Genomic DNA, 14,747 nt, shown 5'->3' on the forward strand with positions numbered 1-14,747 from the left:
TGGGAAAAAACAAACAAAAAACAATTAAATCACTACGATAAATAATAGAGATGTATGGGATTTATACATAACCGTCATAAAGATAAGATAACTGTACCTCCCATACCTTTCCAGGTTATTGGTCCCAGTCCCAGTGAGACACCTGCAATGTCGTAGGACACCTCCCTGCGTTGTCTATGGTCGCCAGGGTAGCAATGCTGCAGGAAAGTAGCATTCATATTATTAGCCGATGCTCAGACACTAAAGATACAAATGTATACTATGTCAGAAAACTGTCATGGGAACACACACGCGCACACACACACACACACACACACACACACACACACACACACACACACACACACACACACACACACACACACACACACACACACACACACACACACACACACACACACACACACACAAACATGGATACATACAGCAGTGCAGTCCTGCTGGTGTATCAGACACAAGTGGATCTGGCAGTGCAGGTAGATGGTGGAGAAGTTGTTGAAGGTGAACATCCTGAAGGAGAAACGTGCCACGTCGGAGACACCATTCATGTCCAGTTCTACTGTAGTGTCCCTTTCATTAGGACACCTGGACCACAGGGAAGGATGTTGCAATTATTACAAAACAATGTAGCAGCTAGACAATGAGTACTTTAACTTTTAGTACTTTAAGTACATTTTGATGCCGATACTTTTGTACTTTTACTCAAGTACATTTTCAATTTCGTACTTTTACTTGTAACGAAGTAGTTCTAAATTGCAGTATTGGTACTTTTACTTAAGTAAAACAATTGATTACTTTTTCCACCACTGTGATTCAGTGATTCTCAACCTTTTCTGGATGAAATTTGTATTTGTGGGCTGCGTGTGTTTTCAGAGGATTTTACTTGAATGATCAATTTTTTGATTGTGTTCCGGCTTGTATAGTTAAGCTCCTATTTATCGGTATTACAATGTCAATGTCAACACATTTATTTCAATGTTTTAAATGAAAAAATAAATAAATGTATGTATGTCTCTTTCCCCCGCGGGAGAAATGTTTGGCTATATTGGCAGTATTGTGTATTGTGTATCTTGTCATGAGACAAACTTGTTATGATTTGGCACCATAATAAAATTGAATAAAAATAATTAGATCCCTTACTCTCTAACAAGGAGATCCCAGCGGACAGGATAATTGGCGTTGTTGACAGGTGTGGCCCAGCAGGAGTCCAGAACAGTGGCGATCTGTTGCCTGTCCACTCCCTCCGATCGCACCTCGATGTACATCCTCTGGTCTATTTCCACTTCCATGTTACTGTCACCGGTGTAGGGGAAACGGTAGCCGGCGTCTAAGAATGCGATCATTCTCATACGATAACTGCCCATCCCTGATGGAAGTCTCCTGGACACAATGCTACAGAAAAACAAAACAAATACATTATATAAGGTGATCAAAGTTAGAAAAAAATAAAAATAAATCAAAAGACTTGGTATAGGTATCTCAACAACGAGTAATTCATGCACCAGAACAGACTGACTAAAACCACCATGGCGCCTTCCAATGGCAAGATGCGTATGAAATAAGGGGATTGTGGTGGAATGTGTTCTGGGTAGCCTCGGTACCCAGGCTTTTATTTCCGTTCGCATTTGTTCTGCGTAATGGGATGCAGTGGCTCTCACCTCTCGATGGGGTTAATGCCGACAGCCATAGACAGAGACTGGCTCAGAGGGTACTCGCAGCTGAAAGGCAGGTGGATGTTCCTCTCACGACTGATGATCCTGTCATGGGGGTCCACATCACCTGAGATGATGTTCTTGTACATGAAGTAGGACCCATTGCTCTATCAGGGGAAATGACAAAAGTGTATTAGGGATGCAAATTTAGACTTAAACGAAAGGGTCATGTAATGAAGCATAAAAGTATTCAGCTGGCTGGGTTTTTATTTTTAGGTTGATTGAATGTGTTGAGACGCTGAATACATTTTAATTTCGTAAAAGCCTTGAACTCGAGTACATTACTATACAGCATGAATCCTACCCTAGACAGGTATCTAGTGTGCTGATAAAAGTACTTTAACTACAACATTCTAGACTTTGGACATTTTTACCGAGAGAACTGTCCCACACTGCTCTGCATTGTTATCGAAGTGGAACACCAGCCTTCCATTCTGGAGAGTCCCATTGCAGGATGAGTCCTTGAGATGGAGGACCTCAGGATGGAAGCCAGCTTCAAACACCTGGCATCGGGACAAGGACATGTTGGCTGCACTACTGGTACAGGAGACAATTGAATCTAAGTACGGGAGAGAGATCAGAATATATTTTATATTTTATAATGTAATACACCAAAAACAACTAGAAATGTGTATATAGTGCAAATCTGTGCCAGAAGGCATATTATGCTCTTAATAATAATAGCAAAAAAGTACAAAGACATGCACATCCAACCCAAACTTGGGCAGGTGCCGAGCGGTAAGTAGTATACACAGATAAGGAAATGAAGATACTCGCACACTGTGGGCTCAGATCCTAGTGAAGTACCTTTATTTGCTTCCTCAGACTCTGTGTCTGAGGAAGAGCATTGCGCTCAACTTTTTTGTGCAAATAAAGGCACTTCACTAGCATCTGAGCCCACAGTGTGCGAGTATCTTCATTTCCTTATCTTAATAATAATAGCAACATTGTATATGATCTCTACAGTATGTATTGCTATGAAAGAAGTGTCGCATATGACTTATCTCTCATAAACACGCACGCACGCACGCACGCACGCACGCACGCACGCACGCACGCACGCACGCACGCACGCACGCCATACTTGAGTGTTTCAGACTCCTGAACCTCTACACCCCATATAGATTGTTCCCACGTCACAGGGCCCTGATGGGCTGACTTGGCATGCAGTACTAGCCTACAACCACTATCAGAACAACTGCATTCATGTAATTAACAGACAATCCATACAGCACTGTTAATAGTGCTGTTAACTGTTGAAAGAGGGTTTCATCATAGTTGTTCAGTGTGACCTGTACTGTACCATAGCTCTCGTTGTTGCGGCGATGGTGGTTCTCATCACAGAAGCAGCCGTGGACACCACGCTTCTCCCCACACCACTCATGCTCGACACAGTCCAGCTCCTCACAGGGGTCTGTCTCCGCTGGAGACATGGAGACATAAACAAGACAGCATAAGAAAGAGTGGAAAATACCTTTGGACCCATCTGGGACAAGAGATTATTTATTTATTTATTATTTTAAACCAATTAATCTTTCTTTGTTATCTTGGCAATTTGTCAAAGCAGTGTCTGTCTAGTCTACGTACCACACTGCAAATCAGAACGCCACTGTGGGATTTCCAGACCCAAGACAGCACAGCTTCTCTCATAGGACGAGACAGCAGAACACAGCATGCCATTGGCCGGCGAGTAGAGGCAGAGGTCATAGACACAGGAAGTGAAGAATGGCTGAGGGTCAGAGTGCAGGTGGCAGGTGCTGAACGGGCCAGTAGTGTTGGTGAGGATGCTACACAGCTGTGAGTACTCCTCTCTGAAGCGACAGTTATCTACGCCGCCACCGCTACGGTCATCTGTGGCCCCACATCTAGTAAGGATATGGAGGTTAAGCCAAATTTATATTTCACCCTACAGCCGTGTTGCTTGTCCAAAAGTAATACGATGTGTTGCGTTTTAATTGGATGATACTGTACACTTTTGTTTGCTTTCTTTTTCAATGTGTTGACAGAACATTTGTAAGAAATATAGCTACCTCTTCTATAACCATGTGGCTCCATCTGCACCTCTATTTAAAAAACTAAATATATTGTCTATCTACATGTGTATGACATTAACACACAGTCCAGTCCCGTTCTTTCATTTATAAATGCACGTACCTTTCCAATATGCTTACTACACCTTTCAAAGTATATTTTATGACCAACTCGCAAGTGCATGCTTATAATTCTACTAGACAATCAAAGACCGAAAATATCAGTCGATAATTGGCTCACCCAGAAAGGCTAGTGGGAGACTTCCAGCCATCCCCAAAATCATTGTCATTCTGTGCCACTGTGCCGTCGGGCAAAGCTTTGTCATCTGCAGGGTCACCGTTGAAGTTACCACACATGCCAACAACTCTGTTGCGGTGGTTCTGACCCACTCTGACCAACAGAGTGCTCCGGCCATCAAACTGGACAATCACATGACGGGTGTTGACCACTACATAAGATCCATCACTTTCCACCTGAGCTAGACTGCCTGCAGTGGCAGGGAGAGACACATCACTGTTGTCAACCTGGAATATAAGAGAGAGAAGCATTGATAATGAATATTCAGCTAATTATGCTTATACTGTGTTCACAGATAGATGTAGAAACTGTATTAATGATCTTTGAAGCTACAATCCTGTTATTTATTAATTAGTCATTTTAATGAATTAAACGTTGTTTTAACCAATCTGTATGGTAGAGTATGTTAATACAATAACTAGCAGCTGTGTTGCTGTGTCCCAAGCTCAGTGGCATAATAGTTGCGTTTTCCAATGAATTTACCTTCACTCTCCTGTTGGCTCCAATCCTGACATGGGCTGTCTCTTGTTGATTCGACAGGTATATGTCCACTGCTGACACAAATGATACACGATTGCTGCCACGGTGATTGTTAGTCGCGACCACTCTGAACCCAGTTTCAGTGGCAGTGCTATTCACACTCTCTGTGATGACGTAAGAGCATGTGCCCTGGAAATGAGCCAGTGCACCATCAAAGGTGATATAGTGGGGGTCCCCCCACACAGTGCAGGTGGTCAATGCATCAAAGCAGCCCAGTTGGCCGTTTTTGATAGTGCACTCTTGCGTGGGGGTACAGGATACAGCAGAGCAACGCAGATCATTCGGGGCAAAGCATTCACATCGCTGGGAGCAACCGGGTGTCCAGAAAGTCTCCCCAGCCTGTAACGCGTAAGGGTAAGAGAGAAGCACACTGCATTCAGAAATCATGTTACACATGGTGGTTTGTTGTTCTACCTGAGTTTGCTTACTTCTGTTTCATATTGTCAGTGGTTCTTAAGTTGTCATGCTGTCAGTCATGTTAATGTTTTTCCACTGCACCTGTACTGTAGGCTCAGGCTGTACAGTAGGCCTGCATATTAATGCTGACTTATGTGCTCATTATTCACTTACAAACTATAGACAATCTATATTTCAACTTATTTTTCTTGCACAAAATAGAACTGGTGAGTTAAAGTTGGAACATAATATTAATATTATATTTGAGGGATTACATTGAGGGATTTTTGATTGAGACCTAGGCTAGAATGGAATGTATTAGTTTGCTTAAGCAGAAGGGAGTTCCACCGCGCCTCAAGCTGACTGGAAAGCAACTTACCCCAATGTAGAATCCATCGTACTGGCAGCCACATTGTTCCACAGGGACACACTGGCCTCCACTCCTGAGATAACCCTCATCACAGAAACAGCCTTCGGCACACACTTGCTCGCAGCTAGCATCGATGCTGCTGGCACATGTGTGCCCGCAGTCTGTGCCACAAAGCTCATAATGGCTGTTTGCTGGACAATCAAGCCCTGCAAGGGAGAAAGTAAGGAAGGCTTAGTTTATACAGTAGCGTAGGCACGTTTCATACTTCCTGTGAAGTAGGCTTGGCTTTTAAAGTACTTTGCAGTAACGAAAGCTTGTTTATTGTTCTCTTTTATGGTATCTCAAATAAACCTTGTCTGACTACAGTACTGATATACTATAAAGTAGTCTTGGCTGATAAAGTACTTCCAGTAAAGGAGGCTTGTTTATTCATCCGTCTGATGATATCTTAATAATCCTGGTCTGACTGGATTTGTACTAATATACTGATATACAGTAGCCTGCCTTCCTAAACAGGCTGGTGAGGAAGGCAGGCTCTGTCGTGGGGACCTCACTGGAGGGGGTGGACGAGTTAGCCATGGTGCATAAGCTGGATGCCATCCTAGAGAATCCCTCCCACGGTCCCACCCCCTCCACCTAGATATAGTGGGGCACCTGAGCAAGTGAGGAAATAACAGATTCACTTCCCCAGGTTTGGCAGCTCCTTCATGCCAGTTGCTTTGAAGATTCACAACGAGACACACAATGGTCGCTCTCCAACAACAGTTTTCTCACAGGTCTACCGTTTTATTGCCTTAAATTGTTTGACTGGGTGACAAGGGCTTCCAGTAAAGAAGGTTGATTTATGGCATAATTGATTGATTTATGGCATAATTCATAATCCTTGTCTGACTGCATTTTCTACTGATACACTGATACTGATGTACAGAGCCGAGAACAATAGATTTGACCCAAAGTGAACATGTTAACTTACCGCAGACAGTGTTCTGCCTCCAAGGGTAGATTCTAACATTGGCAGATTGACAGGCGCTGACGTAAGTCTGAATAGCTCTGCACAGCACATCTTGGCCTCTGCTCCCCGTAATGCACACATCAAATACACAGTCATTGAAGTAAGGCGTTGGGTCCACCTCCCCGTGGCAGAAACTGAGGGGGCCCTCAGAGGCTTGGATCACCTCACATTGGGCCCTAGAGGGCGCCTCGTTGGCACAGCGCGGGCAGGACGCGCCACACCCTTCACTGCAGGTGTTGTTGCTGGGCACCTTCCAGGCATTGCCAAACACAGTGGCAGAAGAGGCCACAAGTCCAGCGGCCGTGAGGAACTCGTCATTCTGGTTCCCGTTGAAGTTCCCACATAGTCCGCATGTTCTGCCACTATTTTTGAAATGAGTGAAAACAAATGGTTTTAATTATACTTTGTTTTTGTCTTGCAACAACATCAGATGTGAAAAAGTGTGAGCAGACAAACATTTATTATTATTATTATAATTATTATTATTATGCTGAATTCACACCAGCAGTGTCAACTACGGTGTAATTATGGTAAAATGCAATACATTAAACAAGTCCAAGGTTATGAGTGACAGCCTGTCATGTCAATGTGTGTAGCAAATAATGAAAAGAAAGATTTGAACTAGCAGCTGTATAGTCTATGTGAAATTAAATATTATTATTACTTGCGCAAGCAGAGCGTGCAAGTAATGTTATCAGTCAGGTGCTACGATGCGTATGTCCCTTAGCAGCATATGATATGACGTCATATGCTGGCACGAAGCAGACCATGCAGGTATGTTTTCCGTCAGGCTATTGGAATATATGTACCAATGCCAGGGTATAATTGGTTATCGATGGTGAAGTAACGATGACATGTTTCAGTGTCGGGTGGACTAAAGGTAATGCCCCTTACATGTAGGTAATCTGACACCACTGCCATAACAGGCATAAGTAACCATTACCATACTTCAAAATACTACTTTTTTTCCTCCAAAAGCAAGGTACGTAGCAAATAGCTAAACCTAATAATTCAATATTGCAAACGTTCTTTCACAGAGAGGCTGAGATTTGAAAGTTTGTAGCGGTCTACAGTACTTGCACGCTCTGCTTGCGCACTAGTAGGCCATTTATGACACGCGGCAAAGGCCGTCGGGCTCGGGAGTGGAACCCGTGGCACGCCGTCAGTCTGGTTTGGCAGCCTAGGTGCCCAGATGGTTGAGCTAACCATCTGGGCCTATGTGAAATTAAATATTGAGCAACTACATGACCTAGTTATTGGACCTACGTTGGAAACAAACAAGCTGCAATAGACAGGAGCAGGTTACGTCTCTATGTGAGGTGCAGGAACACTGCAACTGGAGCTGTCACTGCTCCCACAAAACTGGAGATTTATGTGGGCCTGTATATGTTGTTTACTTGTACTAGAGGGGTGCCCATTTGGCACTGGCCTACTTGGAACGATGCAAGTTGGAAATGCATGCCCCACCCCGTTATTATGTCTGTGTCCCTTTTATGCCCTTATATGGAGTTCTTTGTCAGTCATGCCCAAATATGGAGTCTATACAGATGTCAGAACACCAGTCTGGGCAGATCGTCAAGGCCTTTCGTGGGTCTGACCGGCACTGCACTCCCTGTTGTGGTGTGGAACGCGTTACGTGTGTGTCGAATTTGGAATCGGTGGGGCGAACGGTTCTCGAGTTACGTGGATTTATAGATAGATGTTGCTAACGCTTGCGAAATGCGAATACTTTTAGAGATTTTAAATGAATAGTTATGATTTAAAAATAGAGCAAGACATTTAATTAACAGCAAAAATATACATGAAACATACCTATAGTTTGACGGTACAGAGATGGACACCCAAGTTGACCCATCATAGCTGACACTGAGCCCAAAGTCAGTATTGACAAATGTGCGATGTCCACTTAGATAGATAGACACACGACCACCATCCAAGAGAATAGGCAAGTTTCTAGACACGCCATTCACCTTAAAGGAAAGTTGATAAAAGTATTTTTGAAAATAACAATGTGCTTGTTTTTCCTAATGAGTTCTGTAATAGTACTAAACATTATGCAACAAGGCAATTAATGGTTCACATATGACTTACCTGCACCTCTCCACGTCTCCCCCTTGACATGTGCACCTGGTAGCCCCACACACTGACAAACACTTCAGCCGTGATGGAAACACTGGATCCTCGCCATGCCTCATTCTTGGCATCTACTTGAAACTGATGCAGACTGGTGTCATTGCACACGGTCGCCAGAACATAGCGGCAGGTCCCCTGGAAGTCAAATGCTTTGCCATCAAAGGTGAGGTAGTGAGGGTCCCCGGAGGCAGAACAGGTGCCATGGGGACTTGGGTGGCAGCCATAGTCACCGTCTGTTACCCGGCAGGATTCCTGGGCAGCACAGGTTCTGGGCGTACAGTGGACCGCGGCAGTGGTGCCGTTACAGCTACAGTAGCTCTGACACTCCTCACCAGCCCAGAAGCTCTCACCAGCTTGCCGATAGCGGCCCTCATGCTGGCATCCACAGCCGATGGTTGGCACACACCGGTTGCCACTGAGGAGGAAGCCATCATCACACTGGCACCCTTCCTGGCACACGGTGGCACAGTCAAATGGGAAGGACAGACTGGGGCAGGAGGAAGGGCAGGAAGTGCCACACAGTTCATAGTGGCTGTTAGATGGACACGTTTGCACTGAAAAAGGAGAAAAGCATAAAGGTCATGAAAATGATCAATATCAAATGAACAATGTAGAGCTCTGAAAGGGCAAGAACAATGTTCTTACCACAGCCTGTGGTGTTCCTCCAGTCCCCTAAAGTGATGCCAGTTTGTTGGCACAGCAGTGCATAATCACGCAGAGCCTCGCACATAGCTACAGTTGGATTCCTTGCCTCCCTCATGTCCTCCACACACTCCTCTACATGGCCGCGTGGGTCCACCCTGGCCTGGCATACGGCGAATGGCCCACTTGTCAATGTCATTACGCCACAGTATTGAGTGGAATTGTAATTTGTTGTGTTGTTCTGATTCAGACGAGTCTGCCCGCCGCTTTCCACACAGTGTGCTGACAGAGAGCCGTCCCGCCAACTGTCACCAAAACTCTGAGAGCTGTTGACCAGAATGCCATTGGGTGTACGGAAGTCATCATGCTGATGACCGTTGTAGTTCCCACAGAGTCCACCGAGTGAACCGCTGTAGACACTGGGCACTGTGACACGCACCAAGTGAGGCCAGTCTGCTTGTATGACCACATCAAAAGAGGTGTGGATGATGATGGTGTGAACGTTGCTGTGGAAGATGCGGATTCGGTTGGACGCAGTGATAAATGGGAGTCCAATGACCTGACCATCAACCTAAGCAAAAAACAACATAAGAGGTTGAGCGTAAGGATTCACAGGGGGAATAAGACATTACTTAATCCAAGGGGGAAAAAAAGACAGATATTACAAGCCTGTTAATGTAATAATACAAAGCATTATATGTCTTGTTCTAAATCTAATTTTGCAACTGAAATACTCACCTTCACTCTGCTGCTACCTCCTATGTCAATAGACACCTGGGTCCCCTCAGCCTCAAATTTCAACAAGCGCTCAAAACCATCTCGGCCTCTAGGGACCTTCTCTGCTGTCACCGAGAAGTGAGGGTGCTGGGACAATCCCATTACCCTGGCGAGGGTCAACCGACAAGCTCCAGGATACTCATACGTCAGTCCATCAAATGTGCGATAGGACCTCGGTCCCTTCACCCAGCAAGTTTCATGGCTGTTAGATCTGCACCCCCGTTCTCCATCCTCCACTCTGCAAGACTCGAGTGGACCACATCCGTGAGAGTGGCAGGTCATGGAGCCATGACTGCAGCGACAGCTCCTCCCGCAGTCATTGTCCAGGATGATAGTTTGTCCGGACCTGTAGTAGCGGCCTTCAAACGAGCAGCCACACTGAGCAAGAGGGACACAGACACCACCGCTGAGGACGTGTCCTGAGTCGCAAATACAGCTCTCTTGAGAAGGAATGGGGCAATTCTGGGTTGAATTGGGGTTGACACAAGTCGCAGGGCACCCAGTGCCGCGTGGCTCGAAGTGACTGTTGGATGGGCAGGGGATTTCTGGACAAATTAAGACATAAAAATTAATTGACATTGATATCATTGACATTTTGCCCCAAGTGTGGTTTTGACATACAGTAAGTACTAGTAGTTCATACATACCACAGAAGCTGGGTTGCCTCCAGGTGTTCACCTGGATCCCATGCTGTTCACACTGTCTGGCATAAGTACTGAGGCCCTGGCACAGGATAGGCTGGTACCCTCCTCCTACACACAGATCATACACACAACTCTCCACATATGTCTGTGGGGGAATCTGTTGATGGCAATTAGCGAAGGGTCCGGATGGGTTCTGCAGGATGCCGCAGTGTTCATTGTTGCTATAGAGATTTGTCTGAGCCGAGGTGCAGGCAGCACAGTTCAGGCCTCCGCATCGGGGTCCACAACCAGGATCGTCATCCCCTAACGCCTTCCAGCTATTAGCGAAGACAACATCAGAGCTCACAACCTGGCCTTGACGGGTCCGGAAGTCATCCTGGGCGCGGTTGTTGAAGTTGCCACAGAGGCCACAAGTGGCATTCTGGTAATCGTAGGGCACTTTGATCGTGACATAATGGTAGGCATCATAGGATACCAGCAAGCCAAAATCAGTGCTCACAACCACAGAAAATCCTGACTGGTAGACTTGGACGCTGTTGTTATGGAGGGAGAATGGTGTGGCAACGTAGCTTCCATTCACCTGCAGATTAATTAGCATAATTGTCAGACAAAATGCATGAATTGATTTTCAACTGAAAATATGTTTTTCAAATGAAAATCAGTTATTTTCTTCAAGCAAAAAAATAATACAATGGAGTACAGTATAAATTAGGCTTAACTAACCTTTGCCTCAGCACGGTGGCCCTTGACAAGCTCAATAACTTCATCATAAACAAACACTTTGACTAGTCGAGTCCATGCCACCCGGGTGCTGCCCCTGTTTTCATTCTTGCCCTCCACACGATAGTAGGGCAGACCTGCACGGCCACACTGCTCAGACAGGACATAAGTGCAGGTGCCCTGGAAGTGAAATACTTGACGATCAAAGGTGTAGTAGTGAGGATCGCCAGTGATGGTACAGGTGCGTCTCTGTACCGTCTGGCAGGAGAACTGGAAATGGTCACGACGGCAGATTTGGGAGAAGGAACAGGGTTGGTTTTGGCACTGCAGGCCAGCTGAGGTACAGGTGCATCTCTGATGGCAAGTGTTGTCACTCCAAAAGGAGTCACCCAACTGGACAGGGGAACCTTGAAAATAAATCAAAAGGACAGGATAAGGTCAATCAGGTTTTATAACATCAAACAACCAACTTGTATTGGGTAGATGGATAGTGTCCAAAGCTATTATTAAATCACTAAAGCAAATTAACAGTGGAATAGTTACATACCCTACATCACATTAACTATAACATTCACATTATATTACACAATACAGATACTAATCATCAGTGTTGGAACCCACTGTGTATGTACAAAACAACTTAGTTACATGTAAGAACCTTTAGGGACGGTGTGTTAAAAAAGCTTCCAGCTGTGTATACTGTATTAGCCTATTTCATATCAATATTCATTGATACTGTGTTTTTGGCAGTTTAATTCCCAGCTCCACCTGGCTTAGTGTTGAAGTATCCTTGCATGTCAAGACACTGCAGGGTTAGTGCCTTGCATGGATGCCTCTGTTGTCAGTGTGTGAATGTGTGTTTAAATGTGTGAATATAAAGCACATTGTAAAGCCCCCTTAACCATTTACCAACAGAACTGTGCATTCTGTGAATGGCAATCTTACTGCTTTCAGATTTGGGCAGAACGTAGCCTGTGATTGTATTTGTGTTGTCTTACCATTAAACGTACAGCCTCTAGATCCATGGTCAACACGAAAAGCCCAACGACCAGCGACGCCAACATTACTGCCGTAACGTAAATTTGAGTAGCTCTCAGTGCCATTGGCATAGGATGATCCAGGAATGGTGAAATGGTGTGAGTTAAACGTGTCATAGCCAGCCTGGGAATTCACATAAACATTTTAATTGGTTGAAGTTTTGTACAGGTGAATATTATCACTATTGTGCCCACAGATTCTGAACTATGCACTCGTGTGTTGCTGACAGCAGCTGTGAAAGCAGATAAGTAAAATCAAAAAAGAAATTAAAATATTTTCTTTATTGTTCTACCTGTATATTGCGAGAAGTTGAGGCTATAGTTCCATAATTCATCAGTACAAATGAGTACTGATTTGCAGAGATCAACACCGCTTGGAATGTTGTGCGCTGAAAAAAGAAAAGAAAAAGATAAATACCATTTATCTCATATTTTGTTAAGTAAATTTGTAATTTGTCATTAATTTGTACTTTACCATTAAATCTGCCCAGATTATGATTGGTGTTTGTGTGTGTGTGTGTGTGTGTGTTTGTGTGTGTGTGTGTGTGTGTGTGTGTGTGTGTGTGTGTGTGTGTGTGTGTGTGTGTGTGTGTGTGCGTGTGTGCGTGTGTGCGTGCGTGTGTGTGCGTGCGTGCGTGCGTGCGTGCGTGCGTGCGTGGCTGTGTGCGTGGGTGCGTGCGTGGGTGGCTGCGTGCGCCTGTGCGTGTGTGTGTCCGACCGAACACAGGGCGGGTTATGCGGGTTAATGCTAAATGGTTATGAGTTAGCCATGGGGCTTCTATGTTGAGTTGCGTCACGATCCAAGGAATCCAGGGATTCATTTGTGGATTATGACCTCAAGAGTATAGTGAGCTGTTATAGCGCCACCATGAGGCCGATTTGGAAGATTTGGGGTTCTTCGAGTGTGTGTGCAAAGTTTCAGGGCAATCAGGCTGGCAGTGCTGCAGATTATCTGGTCACAGACACACTTGGATGGACACATGCGGACGGACAGGAGTGAAATTAACATATTCTCCGGCCTTCAGCCGTATCGCCTGTTGGAGACAACAACAACAACAACAACAACAACAACAATAATAATAAAATACGTACATCTCCTGATCTGGGAAAGTATGCCACCTCGTACCATGTGGCAACAAACACCAAACGGACAGAGAAACGCAGGCCTGGGAAGTATCGATTCACATCTTGTGTAGCCTGATTAAGGATACTGCCACTGGTGTATTGGTTATATGTGATTTCCCCATTTTCTCTGTTGTCCAAATCTGTCCAGAATGGAGCAATTAGATCCCTCCCCCCATACGGGAAACTTCGAGGGCTAAACGAATTCCAAGGATTATTAAAGGTAAGGTGTCCATTGTGGTTGACCTAACAAACAAATGAGTGGATAAAACAAACATTACAAACAAATATTTGACAGATCATAGACACATCCTTTTAAACAAACTGAAATATTTTAAACTCTCATAAGTTGGACAAAGAAAGAGAAGAGGCCGCACAGCTCGTAGTCACGATGAAATAGAAACATTTATTGAACCGACGTTTCGGCAAATAGGATGCCTTCTTCAGTTTGTATGACACAAAAGGGGTAAAACTACTGATTATAAAGATTGGGACAAAGGTGCACTCATCAGGGAGTGTCCTCAATCTGGCCAACACCCAAAGTGGTGTTTGTTGCCAGCAAATTGGTTGCTGCCGGCAACAATGAAAAATGTCTCCTGCAGTCAGCACCTCCCCATTACTGGTGTGCGCTCCTACCTTTTTGTTTGTTCTAACACTCATAAGTTAACACAAGTGTGTGCAGTGTATTGACTATACTGACTACAATCATTCAAATCACATAATCACTGCATTTAATGGCTTTATTTAATCTTGTACAGTGTATTGTATGTTTTTCCAACCCAATTCTAGTAGGCTACAGGTACAGGATTGTATTTGCTAATCAGCTGTAATAATTGTATACACAAAGAAAACATAATCCCATACAAAGAATATAACATTGCAAATGTAATATATTGTACGTACGTATATCTGATTATATCTATTTTCAAAGTAGACAAAAGCTTGTTGTAGGGCTATGACAGAAGAGCTCCCATCATCCGATCGTTGGAGTGTGGTTCCAGTTCTATCATAGAGTGGTACTATAGGTAGCACAAATGGAGGTGATATCACAATTAGGCTAACGCAGGCACACAGAGAAGGTCATGATTTGCCTTAAAAGTGTGTGAAAGTGGTTAATTGGTGTGTAGATTGTACATTACACTTGCCCCTACTGTACATTTATATGTAATGATTACCTACACCGTAAAATTATGGGTGTTTATTTAACTCTGAGTGTATACAAATTGAACAAAATCTACCCGTAAGGGGTCTATTTGGTTCCTTTTGTACATGCTCAGAATTAAATTAAATTAACACTTTGTACAGTATACAATA

General features: G+C 44.3%; 1 protein-coding gene across 1 annotated transcript in view; it reads right to left on the minus strand.

Annotated features, from left to right (window-relative positions):
* LOC306915354 (alpha-tectorin-like) overlaps nucleotides 1-14,747 on the minus strand; it is an 80,654-nt gene that overhangs the window by 63,957 nt on the left and 1,950 nt on the right. Inside the window, exons 4-24 of the mRNA XM_079492670.1 lie at nucleotides 14,337-14,452; nucleotides 13,404-13,679; nucleotides 12,605-12,700; nucleotides 12,273-12,435; nucleotides 11,278-11,681; nucleotides 10,558-11,134; nucleotides 9,872-10,455; nucleotides 9,137-9,704; nucleotides 8,450-9,045; nucleotides 8,171-8,328; nucleotides 6,320-6,720; nucleotides 5,356-5,552; nucleotides 4,524-4,919; nucleotides 3,984-4,267; nucleotides 3,300-3,577; nucleotides 3,016-3,135; nucleotides 2,087-2,271; nucleotides 1,659-1,819; nucleotides 1,141-1,392; nucleotides 426-585; nucleotides 107-197 (exon numbers count right to left, since the gene is read on the minus strand). Of these exons, the coding sequence (XP_079348796.1) occupies nucleotides 107-197; nucleotides 426-585; nucleotides 1,141-1,392; nucleotides 1,659-1,819; nucleotides 2,087-2,271; nucleotides 3,016-3,135; nucleotides 3,300-3,577; nucleotides 3,984-4,267; nucleotides 4,524-4,919; nucleotides 5,356-5,552; nucleotides 6,320-6,720; nucleotides 8,171-8,328; nucleotides 8,450-9,045; nucleotides 9,137-9,704; nucleotides 9,872-10,455; nucleotides 10,558-11,134; nucleotides 11,278-11,681; nucleotides 12,273-12,435; nucleotides 12,605-12,700; nucleotides 13,404-13,679; nucleotides 14,337-14,452 (6,063 nt within the window). The remainder of the gene's footprint in view (nucleotides 1-106; nucleotides 198-425; nucleotides 586-1,140; nucleotides 1,393-1,658; nucleotides 1,820-2,086; nucleotides 2,272-3,015; nucleotides 3,136-3,299; nucleotides 3,578-3,983; nucleotides 4,268-4,523; nucleotides 4,920-5,355; nucleotides 5,553-6,319; nucleotides 6,721-8,170; nucleotides 8,329-8,449; nucleotides 9,046-9,136; nucleotides 9,705-9,871; nucleotides 10,456-10,557; nucleotides 11,135-11,277; nucleotides 11,682-12,272; nucleotides 12,436-12,604; nucleotides 12,701-13,403; nucleotides 13,680-14,336; nucleotides 14,453-14,747) is intronic.

Source organism: Electrona antarctica (genome assembly GCF_951216825.1).
Source record: "Electrona antarctica genome assembly, chromosome: 22".
Taxonomy (NCBI): Eukaryota; Metazoa; Chordata; class Actinopteri; order Myctophiformes; family Myctophidae; genus Electrona; species Electrona antarctica.